The sequence below is a fragment of the Geotrypetes seraphini genome, chromosome 2 (assembly GCF_902459505.1).
Source record: "Geotrypetes seraphini chromosome 2, aGeoSer1.1, whole genome shotgun sequence".
Taxonomy (NCBI): Eukaryota; Metazoa; Chordata; class Amphibia; order Gymnophiona; family Dermophiidae; genus Geotrypetes; species Geotrypetes seraphini.
In genome coordinates, this window is record NC_047085.1 from 192,255,024 (window position 1) to 192,275,793 (window position 20,770).

The following is a 20,770-nucleotide window of genomic DNA, read 5'->3' on the forward strand; positions in this document are numbered from 1 at the left end:
TGTGTGTCATAAAAAAAAAAAAAATCCCTAAAAGAAGAAAAGAAGAAAAAAAATATCCTATTATTTATTCATTATAGTATTTTGTCAATGGCCCCCATATTTTTTTAAATTTAGTATATGTCCCCCTTTGTATTGCTATTGTTCTTTCCATTTTAAAAATGTGACATATTGTATTCCACCAAAATGTATAATTTAGGTTGTTGTAATTTTTCCAGTTGTTAGTTATATGTTGAATGGCAACCCCTGTCATAATTAATAAAAGTTTATTATTTTCTGGTGAAATTTGACTTTTTTTTCTCATCAACATTCCAAATAAAATTGTATCATATGATATTGCAATATGATTTTCCATTAATTTGTTAATTTGTGGCCAAATTGAATTCCAAAAAGTTTTAATATAGGGACAATGATATAATAAATGATCTAATGTCCCTGGTTCTAGATTACAGTGCCAGCATTTATTGGACTTAGAACTGTCTAATTTTTGCAAACGTGTAGGGGTCCAAAAAGCTCTATGTAATAAAAAGAACCATGTTTGTCTCATAGATGCTGACACTGTACATCCCATTCTCCAAGACCAAATTAGTGGCCATTGAGATGCATTAATTTGATGTCCAATCTCAATGCTCCAAATGTCTCTTAGACCATTTTTTGGTTTTTTATTCAAATATCCAGATATTAATTTATACCACAATGCGGCTTGATGTCCTAGGAAGTCTGCTTTAAAGCATAAGAACTTTAAACTATATTGATTGTTCAATGTTTTCCATTCAGGGAACCCTACCTGAATGGCCTGCTTCAATTGCAACCATTTAAAACTTTGTGTTTTATTAATACCAAATCTATGTTGCAATTGTGAAAAATCTAGCAGTTTACCTTCTGAAATAACATCGTCTAGAGATCTAATGCCTGCAATAATCCAGTTCTTCCAAAGGATTTGAGCTCCGCCAATTTTGATCTTGGAGTTTATCCATATAGATTGATTCGTTGATTTGTATATTGGGATAGGTGTTAATTTATCAATAAATCTTAACGTTTTCCAAGTATCCATTATTATTTTATTTTCTCTGTATCTTCTGGGTATATTAATACTTGGCAGATGAACTAAATTTAGGGGAAACATAAGGCGCCATTCCAAATATAACCAATCCGGTGCATTATCCATAAGTTCTGGGAGGATCCAATACATACCCTGACGTAGAATATAGGCTTGATGGTACCTATAGAAATTTGGAAAATTTACCCCTCCCTCCTTAATTGATTTTTGCAAAGTTACTAAAGCTATTCTAGGTGTTTTACCAAGCCAAAGAAATTTTGTTAAAATGCTATTGAGTTTTTTATAAAAGGACCCCTGAAAATAAATAGGTATCATACTCATTTGGTAGCAAACTACAGGCAACATCATCATTTTAATAGTTTGAACTCTTCCCCACCAAGAAATATGTAATGGGTTCCATTGTTCACATAACTCCGTAACTTTTTTTAATACATATTTTTCATTTTCTTTTACAGTATCTTCAATTGTTTTTTTAACTTGAATGCCAAGATATTTAAATCCTTCTTCTTTCCATATGAATGGAAAAGTATCAAATAATCCTTTTACACAATGAACATTCAAGGGTATAATTTCAGATTTATTCCAATTAGTTTTATAACCTGAAAATTTACCAAACTTATCAATTAATTTCAATAAAGAAGATAAGGTTGATTCTGGATTTCTCAAATAAAGCAAAATATCATCAGCATATGCCGAAATTTTATATTCCATATCTGAATATGGAATACCTTGTATCTCCTTCGTTTGCTGTATTGCTAACAATAAGGGTTCCAATACAACATCAAATAACAAAGGAGATAAAGGACAGCCTTGTCTAACTCCCCTCTGCAATTGAAAACCATCAGATATCTTATTATTAATATTTAGTCTTGCAATTGGGAAGCTATACAATGTTTTTACCATTTGTATAAATCCAGAACCTATACCAAACCATTCTAAAGCCTGATACATAAAATTCCATTCTACCCTATCAAATGCTTTTTCAGCATCTAATGAAACTGCAAAAGCCGGTTCATTTAATTTTTTTGATAAGTTTAGCATGTGAAATAATAGTCTAGAGTTATTAGAGGAATGTCTTTTAGCAACGAAACCCGTTTGATGCATATCTATGATATGTGGGAGAGCTTTGGCTAATCTCAAAGCCAAAATTTTCGCCAAAAGTTTATTATCAACATTTATCAAAGATATAGGCCTGTAGTTTGAAACCAAAGTAGGATCTTTATTTGGCTTAGGCAAAACAATTATTATTGATTCAGCCATAGTACCTTTAATATTACTTTTTATAAGTTGTGTCTGATATAAATTTAATAAATGTGGGGAAAGGATATTTTGAAATGTTTTATAAAATTCTACTGTATATCCATCACCACCTGGAGCGGATCCAACTCTAAGAGATCTCAATGCTGTTTCTAATTCTTTTAATGATATAGGTTCATCTAAACTCCGTTTTATATGATCAGGAACCTTAGGTCCATTAATTAAATCTAAAAAATTTTTTCCGTCTTTTTGTCTCTCCAAACAAGGCTCGGAAGAATATAGGTCCTTATAAAATTTTAAAAATTGTTTTAATATTATATTTGTTTGATTTGTTATTATACCATTATCATCTTTTATTCCATTAATATTAGTTCTTTTTTTTGCTTTAAGATAATTTGCCAATAGTCTCCCCGCCTTATTAGAATTTCCATAATACACTGTTTGCTTGGAAAACAAATCTCTTCTTATCATTTTTGAAGTTAATTCATTATATTTACCTTTTGCTTTCAAAAGAGCTTGCAAAACTTCATATTCCCATTTACTTACCAATTTAGCTTCTAATGTTTTTATTTCTTTTTCTAATTCTATATATTGTATTTTAATCTGTTTCTTAATAAAAGCTGAATATGATATAATATTACCCCTCATAGTTGCTTTAAATGCATCCCATACATTCTCTATAGATGTATCCTCCACTAAATTTATTTGAAAGAAATCGTTAATTTGTGTTTTAAAATTTTTCAAAAATTTGTCATCCACAAGCAATGCATTATCAAATCTCCAAAGAGGTCTACCATTCTCTAATTGATCTAATTGTAATTCTATCCATACTCCCGCATGATCCGAAATTATAATAGGATCTATGGAAGCTTTAATCACCTGTTGTACTTTATTTGTTGAAACAAAAATATAATCTATTCTTGAAAATGATTTATGAACCTGTGAACAAAATGAAAATTCCTGATCATTAAAATGAAGAATACGCCATATATCTTTCAAATCACATGATTGAACCAAATTATCTAGACCTAAAGATTTAATATTTTTACCTGGTTTTTTATCCAATAATGGATCTATTACAGCATTAAAATCTCCAGCTACCACTAAATTAGAGGCAGTCAGTGGTAATAACATATTCTGTATTTTTTTAAAAAATTCTGATTGATTCGAATTAGGGGCATATATATTGAACAACGTCAGGATATCATTTCCCATACCTATATCAATATGTATCCATCTTCCATGTGGATCTGAATTTTTAACCTTAATCTTGGCCATACATTTTTTATTTATAAGAATTGCAACCCCTGCTTTTTTACCCACTGCTGGAGCAAAAAAACATTCCTTTACCCACCCACCTGATAATTTCTGTGATTCCTTCATATTAAGATGGGTCTCCTGCAAACAGTAAATATCCGCATTTTGCTGTTTTAAAAATGTTAATACTTTTTTCCTCTTGATTACGTGATTCAGGCCATTGACATTAATTGAATATATTTTAAAAGACATTATACATTTTAATATTTTTCATTATAATTTTTTTCCTCTCTTCTTTTATTTTTAGAATCCAAAAAGTGTTTTTCACGACACACATATTTACCCCTAAAATATATATTCCCTTTTTTATTTTTTCCTTAAACATTCTAGTAAATATTATCTTTTTCCCTCCCTTTCCCTCCCAATATAATGGCTGCTTAAGGATACACATTGGAATTGCAATCCAAATATTCTCCTCCCCTCTAGGCAATTAATGTTCAATAAAATTTCCCTTTTATCTATTTATATTAACCATTAATATTTGTTTGTCATATTTTCATATCATTTCATTAACATATATTTATTCATTTAACAGTTTTTATTTATATATTTCTTGATATTATTATTTACATCATTAAGTTTTGATCTTAAATCATATATTAGTATGTTATTAATGTTTTTTCCATGTATTGCTCTTTCTTTCTTATACATCTTGAATTTATATTAAAATATCATAGGTTCTGTTTTAGAAAGAAAAGCTTTCAGTTTTTCAGGATCTTCGAAATATAAGGATTTATCACCAGATGACACTCTCATTTTCGCCGGATAATATAGACCATATTTAAAACCTTTTTCTTTTAGTTGAGGTCTCATATCTAATAGTCTCTTTCTTTTATTTGCTGTATTTTTGACAAAGTCCGGTAGGAACCATATTCTAGATCCTTTATAATTAAGATTTTTGTCTTTCTTTGCAGCGTTTAATATTTCCAATGTTTGTTGGTATCTAAGCATTTTGAAAATTATTGGTCTTGGTCTGCTTTTATTTTCCGTATTTTTAATTGGGATCCTATGCGCTCTTTCTATTTCTAGAGGTTGTTTCAGGTCCAGTTGTATTATTTTTGGAATTAGATTTTCTAGAAAAAGTATAACATTTTTCCCCTCCAAGTTTTCTTGTATTCCAAAAAGTTTAATGTTTTTCCTTCTTCCTCTATTCTCATAGTCTTCCAGTTGATCTTTTAATTTGTTTAATTCCATACTATCATTTTTGCATCTGTTTGTTTCAATTTCTAAGACCTCCATTTTTGATTCTAGTTCAGTTGTTCTTTTGTTGTTACTTTCCATTTGTCTGTGAATGTTTAATATTTCTTCTTTCATTTCAGACATATTTGTTATTGTTTCTTTAAGCATTTGCTTTATTTGTCTTAGTTCTTCCATAACTTCCGCTTTACTTAGTATGTCGGGTTCCTCAGCAGGAAGTGGGATCTTGCTTGGTGTTATTTGATCTTGTTTTTGTCTTTTCGCTGACGTGCCAACCTCATTTTTGCTTTGTCTGGTACTTGCCATGATGTTAAATTTTTTTTTTTTTTTTTTTTTTTCTTTCTTTGTAATTACAGGAGATTATATAATCTCTTTTGGTCAGAATTCACAATAATCTGTCTTGTTTCAGTTTTTGCACAGTTATAATTTTTACAGTACTAGTTTTAGTACCGCTTTGAAACTTTCCTCTTTTTAGTCAGTTTTTTTTTTTTTTTTTTTTTCAGCTGACTTCACTGCCTCTCTGTATCAATCAGGGAAAAGTTGTTAAAAATTATTTTCTCCTCAGCCTTTTTTCAGTGTCAGCAGTTTCTTATCTGTTATCTACCTCAATATCTATCAATCGTTGAATAAAAATAAACAAATAGATAGGTTTCAGGTAGAAGTTCAGTTAGTCACTCTGTGTTCTGTTTCTTCATTAAACTGAAAATGGCCGCCTCAAACGGCCACACTTAAGAATTCTATTGACAACATCCACACATTAAGAGTCAATCTTTCTTATACTTTTTTTTATCTGTAGTTAGTATTTTTTTCCTTTAAACAAGTCTTCTAATAATACAGCTTAACAGTATTAATTTTAAAACTGCATTGAAACTTTTTTTTTTTCCCTTCCGTTTGCCAATTCAATTATCAGCCTTTCCTCACAGTCATTTCACATCAGCTTAAAGACAATTCGGTAGAATCAGCAATTTATCTTTAGTTAGCCACTATTCTTTTCAATGTCAGCGTTTCTTTCTCTATTTCCTCACCATTCCAGCTCTTCGATGTCTTGCCGTTTCAGCGGTGAAATAAAATCTGCATTTTTGAGTCTTTTCACAGTTTTGAAAGAGGGTAGATTCAAACTGCCAGCTCTCTCCTCCCTCTCCAATTCCTTTCACTGTCGGTCATTCACAATATTATTTAGATTTTTTCCCTCTGTCATTTATTTATCTCCGATGGTGCGCCGATCCGTCACTTATCTTCGATATCTCGCCGTTTCAATGCTTAGAAAATTAAACCGGCAATCCTCTCTTCCAGCTCTCCTCTCACAAGCCCAATCGCAGCTGCGATAGAGGAGAGCAAAATTCACTGAAATAATCTTTTATTTCAATTAACTTTGAGTTATTTTTATCTTTTTTTTTTAACGACTCACTTTTCAAAAGCCGGTATTACCTCTCTTTCGGTTTTTTACTCGCAGGCTGCACTGTCTCAGCGCTGCATTTCAAATCTCACAGTATCGTTGGAGATAAAAAACGGTGCTTTGCCTTCTCAGCTCTCAATTACCTCAGGCTTCGTTTTTAACTTCAGCAAAAGAGGTCATCTCATTTATCCTATGTTCCTCTTCTTTAGCAATTATTTCTTTAATGAAATTATCCAGAAGGAAATATATTTTTTTTATATTCTGTGCCTAGATGGTGAGGAGCTTTGCGACTACACTTCCATTCGTGTTCGCGCTAAGCCACGCCCCCCTGGTCTCCATAACCTTGGTAATTCTGTGTTTTATACCCGATAGCACAGAGGCTGAATGTGCTTCTCTATCTGTGCCTTAAATGTGGCCCTTAAGTCCTATCCATGTCCCCTCACCTGTATTTTATGTTTTACCCCTCTCCTGGGTAGATAAAGAGAAACTTTTTAAACTGAAGAATCACTTAATTTGAAAAAAGAAGTTATTGTTTAGTAAGCAAAAAAAAAAAGATCTATTGCAATCATCTTGCAATTTCTACAGTTCTTGGGTGCTCTTTGGAAGAGATTTATTGTGTTTCAAGTAAATAATTTGCTAGGAGGTCTTTAATGTGGGTAATTAGACAGGTGGAGACAAGTGCACAAGCTTCTATCCAGGTTCATCTAGAAAACTGTGCCTGACTTGCATGTTTCACACTAATGCCTTGTAGTTGCATGATCTTAATGTAGTTGCTTCCTCTGCCTGTGTGTGATGTGTCGTGTGTCTTAACCTTTTCAGAGCATGTCTTCATCTCAGACACATTGCACTGGCATTGTTGTGCCCTCAGGATGTAGTGCCAGTGGCATGCCGGCAGAAAACAATAGCATACATGAAAAGACTGTAAGTTTTTTTTGTTTGTTTATTTGCATCCATTTTTCTTCTAGTTCCTGGTGGTGGGTTTTCTGCCCTTATCAGGGCAATCACAGAGCAAATGCCAAAACAGCAAAAGTCATTTGCTAACATATATGTATATTTTGTCTTTTAGTTTTTATTTTCCATACACCTGCAAAAGCAGACACTTGAAATAGGTACTACAATATTTTTACCCTCTTGGTTTCATAGTTTCATTTTAATCAATGAGTGCAGTTACTTGAAAAAAAACCAAACAAACATTTTAAGCACCGAAAGTTTAGCAATCTTGATAGCATAAGCAACAAACAATTACAGCGTCTCAATATTCTCCTAACATTTCTGTGTATGCTGCTCAGATTGTGAGAAAACACCTGAAGCTACAAAGCCTAAGTCTCCAGGCAGTAAGTAATTCTACATTCAGCTCTGAGGATAGCTGAAAGCATGTAGTTAACCTTTTGTCAAAGCAAACAGCAAAAATATATTTTTTGTGTATAGTTAAACATGCTGCTGTTAACACTGAACAACCTCTCTCCGCTTCTGCTTGCATGATTTAGCTGCATGAACAAAGGATTCCTTTTCATAAAACATAATTGCTTTGTTCTTGGGATGTTAAGCAGGAGCTACAGCATTTTGCAGAATAGCTGTGTGAAACGCTAATCTTTTTACCTAATGTGTTCCGTGTAGCTTTATGTGGGATTTTAAGAGCACACAGTATTACTAACCGGTGGGGGTGGGGGGAGGAAGAGGGGACTTAAGTTGAATGAATCAGTACAGTTGCATAAGCACACCACGGGGGGAATTCTATAAATGGCGCTCAGAAATTGGTGCCAAGCATCGATTCCCCTGCCTAACTTTTGATGTCAGACTTGCGCCTGCTGAAAATGCTGGCACCCAAATTAAGGACACACGTAACTTTTTAGAATGCCCCAACACACACGTACCTCTCCCATAGTGAGCAAGGGTGACTGTAACCCCTGCCCAACAAGGATATCCCAAACTAATATGTACAAATATATGCATGTTCAATTGAAAATATTGATTCAATATTTATCAAAACTCAGCTAATTACAAAAGCAGCCTTTCCATAAAATTCCAACAACAATATAATTTATACAAAGGAGAAGTCTGACAGAGAGAGTTCAAAGCTATGTGACTCTCTGTCCAGAGGTCTCAAAACCTTTTTCAGCTGCACCTTCTTATACAGTATACTGTTAAATGGCCATGTGACATAATTTCTCAGATTGCACACCATTGGTCAAAAGAATTTTCATTCTATTACATAGGTCATTCTTTTTGCAGTTATATATAATACAATTAAGTTTAAATAACTGCAGTTTCTTCTTTAACTCATTAAAACCTTAAATTTTTGATGTTACAATAATAGCCCCATAAAATATAGAATCACAATATAGTACAGGGGTCCCCAGCACCTAGTCTGCAGCCTACAAGCGTCCCGCAGCCGTCTAAACTAAACTAAACTAAACCTTAAGTTTATATACCACATCATCTCCACGGATATTGTAGAACTCGGCATGGTTTGACAGCTGGGCCACAAGCTGCCAGCAACGGAGACTCACTCAGTGAAAGGCTACAGCAAAATGGCTGCCCCCTTCACTGAGGACAGAACGCAAGGCATGGCCCAGCATGTCTTTTCCCTTCTCTCCGTGCCAGTCTGATGTCATCCACATTTCCCGCCATGCTGAAAAACTGCCAGCCTCGGCAGTGATTCAATAACATTGCCTGCAGCTCCCTTTCCTGCAACTTCCTGTTTCCACCCAGGTGGACCGCGCAGACGGAAAGCAGAAAAGGGAGCTGTGGGCAACGTTACTGAATTATTGCCGAGGCTGGCAGTTTTTCAGCATGATGGAAAGTGTGGACAACATCGGACCGGCACGGAGAGAAGGGTCAGAGCGTGCTGGGCCGAGGAGGAAACCTCATGGACTAACTGGTTGTTTTTTTTTAAAGTACGAAGAGGGGGGGAGGTATTAATTAAGAAGTGCCAGATTGGGGGGGGAGAGCTTATGGGTCCAGAACAATGGACAGAGAGAGATAAATGGTGGGCAATGGTCTGAAGGGAAAGAAATTGGGCCTGGGGTGGTGTGGAGGAAGAGAGAAAGACATACTTGAAGTGAGAACTGTTGGAAAATAAAGGGAGAAAAGGTGGACCTGGGGGAGGAAGGCAGGCAGGCAGTGGGAGAGATGGGATGGGAGGCAGTTGAGAAGAGAAAGGGAGAAAAGTTGATCTGGGGTGGGAGGGAGAAAAGGAGATGTTATGCCTGGATGTGGAAGGGGGAGAGAGATGCAGCATCTCTCTTATTTTTCTTCCATCTCATTGTTCAGCATCAAGGGAGGAGGGAAGAAGAACAACAGAAAAGAGCAGAAGCAAAATGTTGGATCATGAGGAGAGAGGAAGAGAGATGGACCCATTGGAGGGCAGGAGGGAAGAGAGCTGGGTATGCGAGGGGATGGAGAGAAAGGGAAAGGGAGATACAGCCTGACCAGTGGAAAGAGGGAGGGGATTCTGAAATTGGATGTGGATGAGGTCAAAAGGGAGATGACTAGTGAGAGAACAGTGAGTACAGTGGTAGAACTGTGGTATTGAGGAGTAGATTGAAGGAAATAGGAGGCTGGGAAAGGAGTGAGATGGGACATGGGAGAGCTAGGGACTGAGAGAAGATGGACAATTGAGAGGTAGCTGAAAGTTTTTTAAAAAAAGAAGGGTGAGAGAGGACAAGATTTGAATGGACTGAGGCAAAAAAGAAAAGAAAAAGTTAAGAAAGCTGAAAGGGAAAAATCAATACATTCAAGACAGGCATAAGGAAGGAATGTGATAGTAGAGAAGAGGAGAAAAAATGGACAGCAGACACTGGAAAGAGAATTGGTAGTAGATAAAAAGCAGAAAGAGAAACCAGGACCAAGATGATGGAAAACCAAAATGACCAGACAACAAAAGGTAGAAAAAATAATTTTAATATCTATTGTGTGATTCCAATATGTCAGATTTTAAATATGTATCCTGCCAGAGCTGGTGTTAGACAGCAAGCATGAACTAGGACCTAAAAGAAAGAGGAAAAGCCTCTTTTATTTATTTTGTTAATGTATATTGTGTATGAACCTGCCCCAAATCCCACTCTCCCCCTTTACCGATCCCTGAAAAAATTTGCTTCTATAAAAGCGGTCCTTGGTGTCAAAAAGGTTGGGGACCACTGATACAGTATATCCTGAAATTTACAGCCTCTTTTACAAAGTCACGCTAACGGCCCCGAAGCCCGTAGAGATTTAAAGGGCTTCGAGGCTGTTGCCGTGTGGCAGCTGCTAGTGCGGCTTTGTAAAAGAGGCCGTTAATGTCATTATTTTTCTAGTTGTGTCTTAATACAGTGTACAGGGCACACAGGGCCCCTTAACATAAGAACATAAGCAATGCCTCCGCTGGGTCAGACCTGAGGTCCATCGTGCCCAGCAGTCCGCTCACACGGCGGCCCAATAGGTCCAGGACCTGTGCAGTAATTCTTCTGCAAGCCTTGCCTGTGTAATAAAGATAAAAGAGGCCCTCTGCCAAACTTTTCTTACATGCACCCTTTTAAATTCTAAGAACAGTAAAACATATTTTTTTATAACACATACATGCATTCTTTCTGTGCCCAGACATACATACATCAAACAACATGATCTTAGTAAATAAACAAGACTTTGTAACTCTGAAATACCAATACCAATAGTGACAACAACATACAGGCAGACACAATCACCCAAGAAACTTCACCAGACAAGAAACCTAATAGAATGCACAACAGCCTCACAAGAAAGCATCCCACCCACATGGGGACGAAAACCACCTCCCAACACAAAGAAGTCGGGTCACAAACTCCCCCATACACCCAAGAACCTCCTTCATCCACAGATTATCCCCAACTACCACAAACATCTTTTCTCAATCCCCTGTGCGTACATGAACATAAGATCAATCAGCCCAAAGGCAGACCTAATAAAAGACTGGATAGTTAATGAACAGCTAGGCTGCCTTTTCCTATCCGAAACCTGGCTATCCTCCTACTCGGACCCAAGCATTACAGAATTCTGCCCCAAGGGATACAAACTTGAATTAGTCTGCCGAGAAAAAAAGCGTGGGGGCGGTCTGGCCATCCTAGTAAAAAACAACCTTACCATCACTGTCCTAGACAAACACTCCACCCCACAATCAGACCTGCTTGCCGTCCAACTTTCCAGTAACTCACTCAAAGACACCCTTACCTGCATCCTCTGCTACATAGCTCCAGGAAAATGGAACATCACAAAACACGATCTTGAAGATTTCATCTTCCGGAACTCATTAACCTCAACACACAACCTGCTCCTTGGAGATATAAGTCTCCACCTAGAAGACACCTCCTCCAAACAAGCTTCTGGCATAATTTCATACCTCAACGCACTCTCTTACCAAATTCTGTATCCTCAGCCCACACATGAAAAAGGCCACCAACTTGATATTGCAGCCTACATGTCACAACACCCCCACGCACCAAACATTCATATCTCCAATGGGGCCTGGCACCCCTCCCTCTGGTCAGACCACTTCAAATTTACCTTCAACATCAACTGGACTCAAAGCACAAACAAGCACGAAACCCACAAAACCTCCTTCAAAACCCGACCAAAAATCGACCCTTTTACATTCTGGACCACAGTAGACCCATCAATCGTCTCCATAGACCACGATGTATTCATTCACCAGTGGCGCTCCCTGAGCGAAACAACCTTGAACGGTCTAGCCCCAGAAAAGACAAAACACAAACTCTGCAGATCTTCAGACAAATGGTTCGACACAGAACTTCTTCAACTAAAGAGACACTGCAGACAACTCGAAAGAGCATGGCAAAAAAAGAACCAAGAACCAACCAAAGTAGCTTGGAGAAACCTAATAAAACAATACAAGATCAAACTTAAGGAAAAACGAAGAGCTTATTACTCCAAACTAATAGGCACAGAATCCTTAGACACAAAGAAACTCTTCCAACTTGTGAAGAACCTCACCGACACTCAACCATTCCTAACCGCTCAAGGAATCCACCCTCCAACGGCCACCCAACTAGCGGACCATTTCAAGAATAAGATCGCCAATATTAGAGCCTCCTTCAACAACTCACCGACCCTCCTAGACGAGATCATAATAAACCCTACAACAGATGAAGCCACTGCAGCTGACAGGCACTGGTCCAACTTTACAAAGGTGCAATGGCTGGACATGAACCGACTCTACAGAAAATACAGTCGAGCATCATGCGACCTGAACAACTGCCCGTCATATCTACTGACAAACGCATCCCCCAAATTTAGAGCTTGCCTCTTGCAATGGATCCAAACAACTCTCACGGAAGGCCAATTCCCACAAGACCTAGGGGAAATCATAATCACCCCAATACTGAAAGATCCCAAAGGACCAATAGACACCCCCTCCACTACAGACCCATCGCCTCAATTCCATTATATGTTAAACTAATAGAAGGTCTGGTTGCCAAATACCTCACCAACTACCTTGAAGACCACAACCTACTCCACCCAACTCAATCGGGGTTCAGATCTAACCACAGCACCGAGACACTGCTAGCTTCCCTTCTAGATATAGTCAGACAGCACCTTAGCAAAGGAAGAAGGATGCTGATAATTCAACTCGACCTCTCTGCCGCATTCGACCTGGTCGACCACACTATACTTCTTCAGATATTAGAAGCAATAGGGATCTCAGGCGAAGTATACAACTGGTTTCAAGGATTCCTTAAAACAAGAACATACAGAGTAAAAACAAAGGATCTTATATCGGAGCCTTGGACCAACCCCTGAGGAGTACCCCAAGGTTCCCCACTGTCACCCATGCTCTTCAATCTTTACATTTCCTCCCTCGGTACCCTGTTAGACAAACTCAAAGTAACTTCATTCAGCTATGCAGACGATATCACCATACTCCTCCCCTTTGACACACAAGACCCCACCAAATCAGGCATCCTGGAAAAAACTCTAGAAGCAGTGGAAAAATGGATGACAGAACATAAACTGAAGCTCAACCCAGATAAAACTAAATTTCTACTGCTTGAAAAGGACAAAACCCCTTCTATAACTGAGCTAGAAATAAAAACCACCAAATATCCCTTACAACCCACTCTCAAACTCCTTGGAGTAACAGTAGACAGAGGTTGCACTCTTCTGGTGCAAATCAACAAAATCACACAAAAAGCTTTCTTCACCATGCGCAACCTTCGCAAAATCAGAAAATTCTTTGAAAAAGAACAATTCAGACTCATAGTTCAATACCTAGTCCTAAGTCTATTGGATTACTGCAATATCCTCTACCTTTCTTGTCCCACCTACCTAATAAAACAACTACAGACCATGCAGAACACTGCCCTCAGAATGATCTATTCCCTTGGAAAATTTGACCACATCACCAACGCCTTCCTAGACTCACACTGGCTTCCAATACAAGCCCGCATCCAATTCAAACTATACTGCATGTTATTCAAAACCTTAAACGGAACAGCACCCACCCACCTAAACAACCGTCCAAACAAGAACCTCTCAACCAGACAGAGGAGAACCCAATCCCCTTTCTCCTACCCCCCTTTTAAAGGAACTAAACGCAAAAAGATGTATGACAACTTACTTGCAACACATGCAGCTAAATTGGACCCCTCCATCACCAACCTACTGACAGCATCAACTGACCTCAAGGCTTTCCCCAAAGAAATCAAGACCCTACTATTCAAGAAATTCACCCAAACGTCCTAATCCCTTCCTTTTCCCCTTTCACCCCCTCTTAGAATCCTCTCATCAAAATTGCTTTAGACCTTACGCCTTTAATTGTATTTGTATTTCTCTTCCTGGAAATGTCCAGTTATCGTTCTGATGTAATCCGCTTAGAACTGAAAGGTACAGGCGGAATATAAGCCAGTAATGTAATGTAATGAAATCTAGCTAAATTAAAACTAACGCATTATAATAGCAAAGGGGAAGCAACAGAAAGCAAAGACAGAAAAACTGGGTTCACCTAACATACCCAGGGCTAAGGACAAGAAATAAAGAAGGGGACAAAAAGTCTTTTGATTATAAGGCAAAGTTTTGAATATCAGCCTCTGCAACTTTTAGTTTTTAATTCAACTTTTATTACCTGAATTCTTATTAAAGACCTAGCAAGAACTCACAAATTTTATATTGTTTCTTTCTCTTACTCTTATTGTTCATAGTTTTCCAGTTCATCTGCTTACTACATGCATATAAAGTATATACTGTATATTTCTTTGTTTGCATATACTCACAAATTGCTTCCTACACACTCTCCAAGGCTTCAGAAAGATTCATCATAGCGCCACCATCCTCAATAGCCATATCCTATTTTGAGTTACGTGCTATTACATTTAAGCATCATGCCTTATAAAATAGCGCACAGCCAAATGTCATTTGGCTAGTTAGCCAATAATTTGCATGTGGATCTTAGTTGCGCACCCAAGTTTTGGTGGCAAATTTAGATATGCAAACACTCAATGGAAAAAAAAGAGATGGAAACAAACCTCCTCGCTACAACACTGCACAAGCCAATAGAGGTTCTTAAGTGTAACATTGAGGAAAAAGCTTATATATCAGGAAGGAAAAGAACCTCAGAAACCCACCCAGAATCCGACTCAAGGTAAACAGTCTGAGACTTATCGGTTCCACTTTCTATCATGGGTTCTAAAAATCTTCCCTTTTTTAAAGCTTTTTTTGTGAATAATCAAAGTGTTAAAAAAAATTTTTGTGTATAATGTGCTCAATTTCTGCACCCAAATATAACAAAACACTTTTCTAAAAGGCATTGATTGCCATAATAAAACCCATAATGGTTGTCAATACTGCTATCATTATTCAGCTTGAAATGATAACAAATGATAAGAACATTGACCGCATAACATTAGACAACTTACCCCCTCTTTTACAAAGGCACGTTAGCCATTTTAGCACACACTAAATAGACATGCGCTAAACGCTAACATGTCCATATACTAACATGCACGTGTTAGTGTTTAGCGTGTGCTAAAACACTTAGCGCGCCTTTGTAAAAGGACCCCTTAGTCTGAGAAAAAAGGACAACTTATCTCAGATACAGTGGTACCTCGGTTTACGAGTGCACCGGTTTGCGAGTGTTTTGCAAGACGAGCAAAACATTTGCAAAATTGGTGCCTCGCAAACCGAGCTTGCCTCGATGTACGAGTGCCTCCCCCCGCGATCCGGCACCCCCTCCCCCCCCCCCCGCGATCCGGCACCCCCCCACCCACCCAAACACTTCACTTACCCTCCATCTGGCACCCGGCACAGGACATGCCGGTGCCCAAAGATCTGCAGTCCTTTTTGCTGAGCCTTGAGCATCTCGGAGAGAGCGGGAACTCGAAGGCCTTGAACATGCGCAGATGCTCAAGGCCCAGCAAAAAGGACTGCAGATCTTCGGGCACCGGCATGTCCTGTGCGTTGGTGCCGGTGCCGGGTGCCAGATGGAGGGTAAGCGAAGTGTTCGGGTGGGAGGGGGGTGCTGGATCACGGCGTGGGGCGGGGTGCCGGATCGTGTGGGGGATGCCAGGTCGTGGCGGGAGAGATTCCGGATCACGCGGGGGGACCTTCTTGAGCGGGGGGAGCAATGCCAGTTCTCGGGGGTATAGAGCAGTGCTGCTGGCCTCGGGGGGTGGGGAGGGGGTGGGAACGAATAAAGCGAGTTCCCCTTACTTTCTATGGGGAAACTCGCTTTGATATACGAGCAATTTGGTTTACGAGCATGCTTCTGGAACGAATTATGCTCGTAAACCAAGGTTCCACTGTATTTAAGCCGTACCCAACAGGACCTGTTTCGCTGAGCGAGTCAGCTTCTAGGGATATTCACAGCTCAATGAAATGTGATACAGCAGTTGTTCAAAGATTTATGAAGCAGGTCCTGTTGGGCACAGCTTAAATATCTGAGATAAGTTGTCCTCAGACTAAGGGCTCCTTTTATTAAGCCGCGCTAGTGGTTTAACGCGCGTAATAGCGCCAGACGCACTAGCTGCCACCGCCTCCTCTTGAGCAGGTGGTAGTTTTTGGCCAGCGCGGGGGTTAGCGTATGATGAAAAGTCACGCGCGTTAACCCCGATAGCGCGGCTTGATAAAAGGAGCCCTAAGTTGCTTAATGTTATGCGGTAATGCAAATTTTGAAGCAAAAACTGATCCCCTTCTTCTTTTCTCTTTTCCACAAATTATCAACACTGTCCAGATTAACACTTTCCTGAGTGTAGATATATTTTAATCCTGATTTTTTTTAATTAATAATTTTTCAATTACAATTCTACAGAAAAGCAAACAGGAATTGGATTTTATACAGAAGTAAAGAATCAATAATAAACCCAATAAACAAAAATTATCCCTCTAGCCCACATTACAAAAGGACATCTCTTTATTTTACTTAAGAAATAAAATATTAAGGAAATAATCCTGATTAATTGTTGTTCAACTTCGTCAGTTTACCATTTTAGTTTTAATCACTTTCATTAAGCCGAAACCCCTTTTGCAAATCAGCACTGAAAGCTTGAAAAGTTCCACAAATCTCCAATAGAAGAAATAATTCAGTACTGTTGTATGAAAGTTACTGACATAAATGTTTTTACTAGCCCATGTTTCATTTTCTCAGTGGTAAGAAACTTAAATTTTGAAGCGTTCATAGAGTTGCTTTACAAAATACGTTTCATCTTTGTTAAACAAAGTGCAGTATTAATTAGCCAATCTGGTAAACTATTGATATCCAAGGGAAAAATAATCTGTTTGGGATGAAGTTGTACAGCAATCCTTATCAAACACAGATCATTCTTGTAATTCATGGTCTGGACATCTTTTATCCAAATGATCACACATCTCTACTTAACAAACTGGAATCTGAATTAACAGAAGCACTGAAAGATGATAGCGGTTCCACTATGGCTTCACTGAAATGAACGTTTTCTCCAAGATGCTGCAGCCTTAGCTTCCTAATACCATGTATACTCAAATATAAACCGGGATATTTGAGCCCAAAAATTGTCCCAAAGATGGGGGTCCCTGTTTATATTCGAACCAACCTCCCCTCCCAGAATTATTTCTGGTTGCCTCCACCACTGCCAGGCTCTGCACCCTGCCCTAGCCTCATACCTCATCTACCGATCCCCGGTGGAGGTGCAGCGGGCAGGAGCGAACTTTCCGAGTTCCTGCCCCGCTGCCGCAAATGGAGTTTTTTTGGCTGCTAAACAGCACAAGCAATAGCACAATTTGGCACTGCTGCTCGGTGCTGAGAGGCTTCCTTACTGGCTCCCGAGAATTCGCAGGAGCCAGTAAGGAAGCTGCTCAGCACTGAGCAGCAGCGCCATTCGCGGTAGCTGGTTAACAGCAGGGCAGGAACTTGGAAAGTTCGCTCCTGCCCGCTGCATCTCTACCAGGGATCGGCAGATGAGGTATGAGGCTAGGGCAGGGAGGGGCAGGGTGCAGAGTAATGGGGGAAGGAAGGGTGCTGGGTGCAGAGGCTGACAAGGGAAGGAAGGAAGGAAGGGTGCTGAGTGCATTGCCTGGCAGGAAGGAAGCTGGATGCAATACCTGACAGGGGAGGGAGGAAAGGAAGGGTGCTGGGTGCAGAGCCTGATAGAGGAGGGAAGGAAGGAAGGGTGCTGAGTGCAGAGCCTGGCAGGAAGGGAGCTGGGTGCAGTGCCTGACAGAGGAGGGAGGGAGGGAAGGGTGCTGGGTGCAGAGCCTGACAGGGGAGGGAGGGAAGGAAGGGTGCTGGGTACAGAGCCTGACAGGGGAGGGAAGGAAGGGTGGGGACCCTGCAGTGCCTGGCAGGAAGGGAGCTGGGTGCAGTACCTGACAGGGGAGGGAGGGAAGGATGCTGAGTGCAGTGCCTGGCAAGAAGGGAGCTAGGTGCAGTACCTAACAGGGGAGGGAGGGAGGGAAGAGGGGGCTGGGTGCTGAGCTTGGCAGTGAGGGGCCTGGGTGCAGAGCCTGACAGAGTAGGGCACTTGAATATTAAGCTGCCCGACTTATATTCAAGTCAACAATTTTTCCTCCTTTTTGGGGGAAAAGGGGGTCTCGACTTATATTTGGATCGACTTATATTTGAGTATATATGGTATTTGCAGAGTTCTACTAAATCATAGCACTTCCATTTAGAAATTTAAATGAAATAGCTTCCCATTCTGCCACCTTAGAATCTCATTAAATTTCACCTTTCTTGCACTAGATCTGCAAAACATTATGTAGATGTATATAAGCATTTCAGTCATCCTTTTACTGTAAGCAGAATCTTTCTAAGCATCATCGATGCCTAAATTCTCAGTATACCACACAGCGTTCTGCATTAAGTCATTCATCATCTGACAAAAGTGCTTTCAAACCATTATGTCTTCCAAGCATCACTGATGCACCATCTAATGTAACTATCACTGTCCATATTGAAATCATTATCACAATAAAATTGCTTAAAACCACCATTGCAAGCTACTAACTTCTTTCCAGCAAGCATAATTGTATGTGTATGTTCACCATCTTTCCTGAATTGAATATACAATATCAATGTTTTGAAAACTTTGGTCAAGATTGCAATAAATACTTCAGATTTAATAATTCTGTTTGTGCATCCTTTTAATTCAGACACTTAGGGCTCCTTTTACGAAGGCGTGTTAGGGCCTTAACGCGCGGAATAGCGTGCGCTAGCCTCTATCGCCTCCTCTTGAGCAGGCGGTAGTTTTTCGGCCAGCGCACACTATAGCGTGCGCTAAAAACACTAGCGCACCTTCGTAAAAGGAGCCCTTAATTTTTGTTTTTACAGCTGTCCATAACTTTTCTATATTTCTCTAATTGATCGTGAATTTCCTGCATACATTGTATAGATGAATCTAGCTTGATAACTAGCAGAACGTTATCAATTAAAACTTTATCCTCATTCGCAGTTGATTTAATTCCATAGCACAAATAGTTACCTGATTTGAATTTCAGGTGATTCGATCAATAGATTTTTCAAAAGTCCATGTGATAGTGTCCACAGAGTTTATGACTAACATGATGCTTCAGATAATCTAATTTCCATGCACTCTATTTTTTTTTTCTGTACTCCACTGCCCATTAATTCCTTCTTTCAAGCATGTTACACAGATAGCATTGTAAGCTTCAAGATATTTAAAAATTTCTCTGAGATCCACGTTGTGAATGCCTGCACTCGCGTCAAATGAATGATCCGTCAACCATTCATTCTTGAAGATTAAGCATTTTTTCTTTGTAACATTGCCAAATCAAACATTTTTTAACAGTAAGATTTTCTAACTGAATGACTCTTGCAAATAGCAGTAATTACTCCTTGCACAAAGCTGAATGGATGTTGCTCGTGACCAGAAGATTGAAAAAACAGCTCCACAGCGTATCACCAGCTACTGAAGGAAGGAGGCCTAAAGCTCCCAATTAAAAGAGCCAAAGCACTTCCCACAGCGTGATGACGTGATCTTCAATACTCCCACTGACATTGCAGATTGTAAATCACTTCATTCACAAAAAGGCTTTCCATTCTACTGAATGGTTAAGCCCGCAGGGATTCACTGAACAGAGATTAAATATCCACCGTTGTTCACAATGTCTCAAACAACGGTGGATATTACTGTGACACTTGCTCACTTGAAGCTGTTCAAGAACCAAACAGCGAAAATCAGAAAATTCATACTGAGCAGTGATTCAATAATGGTTCCATAATCTTTGTATTCACACAATACCAGTGCTCAATCAAGCGAGTCTTTAATTGACGAGATGTCTGCCCCACATATATAAGCTTACAAGAGCACATTAATACATAGATAATACATTGAGAAGTACAGGATTCATTAGAGTATAATTTATAAACATTAGATGTCATTGGGTGCACAAATTGTGATGCTTCTACCATCAAATCAGATCGAACAATTACCACATTTTTTTTATGTCCCCCAGCAGCTACCCTCTTCTATTCACAATTCAATACTTCGGCAGGACACAAAAAATTATTATTTCTGGAATAAGAAAATAATATATTTGATGGGCAGACAGAATATGTAAATTTCTTTTAATGATTTTCACAAAATCCATCATATGAGTATTGTACTTCAACACACATGTTACCAAATCAGTCTGAGTCTCACATACTCTTGGTTCTAACAAATCCCCTCTATGATTGTATCTAACTCTAATTGCACCTTTCTTGACATTGGCCTGGAGGTACCCTTTCTTGTAGAGGAACACAACCGCCTATAGCTTAAAAACTAGGAAAAAGGAATGCTTTTTCGAGAATGTAAAGGATGCATACTCGTAAAGTATAGGTTTCACAAACACCGAAGTATCAAATCCTCCTACATCCAAGGAGATTTCGATATCCAAAAAAGTCACAGATGTACAGTCCCAAAGAGGTTCAAATTTGATGGTCGCATAGCACAAATTCAATTCCTGCAAAAGCATTGTTAATTGAGAAGATGTACAAGTCCAAGCCAGCATTTTCCTCATTCTCCTCGCCTTCTCCTGCACATTGCACAATATAACATTTCCCTGACCCTCTCTTACTCTATTCTCCACCCCATATTCCACCATCT

The 20,770-nt window shown here is 39.0% G+C and overlaps 1 protein-coding gene across 1 annotated transcript in view; it reads left to right on the plus strand.

Annotated features, from left to right (window-relative positions):
- KIF13A (kinesin family member 13A) overlaps window positions 1-20,770 on the plus strand; it is a 483,305-nt gene that overhangs the window by 441,950 nt on the left and 20,585 nt on the right. Inside the window, 1 exon segment of the mRNA XM_033934590.1 lies at window positions 7,044-7,145. Coding sequence (XP_033790481.1) covers window positions 7,044-7,145 — 102 coding nt within the window.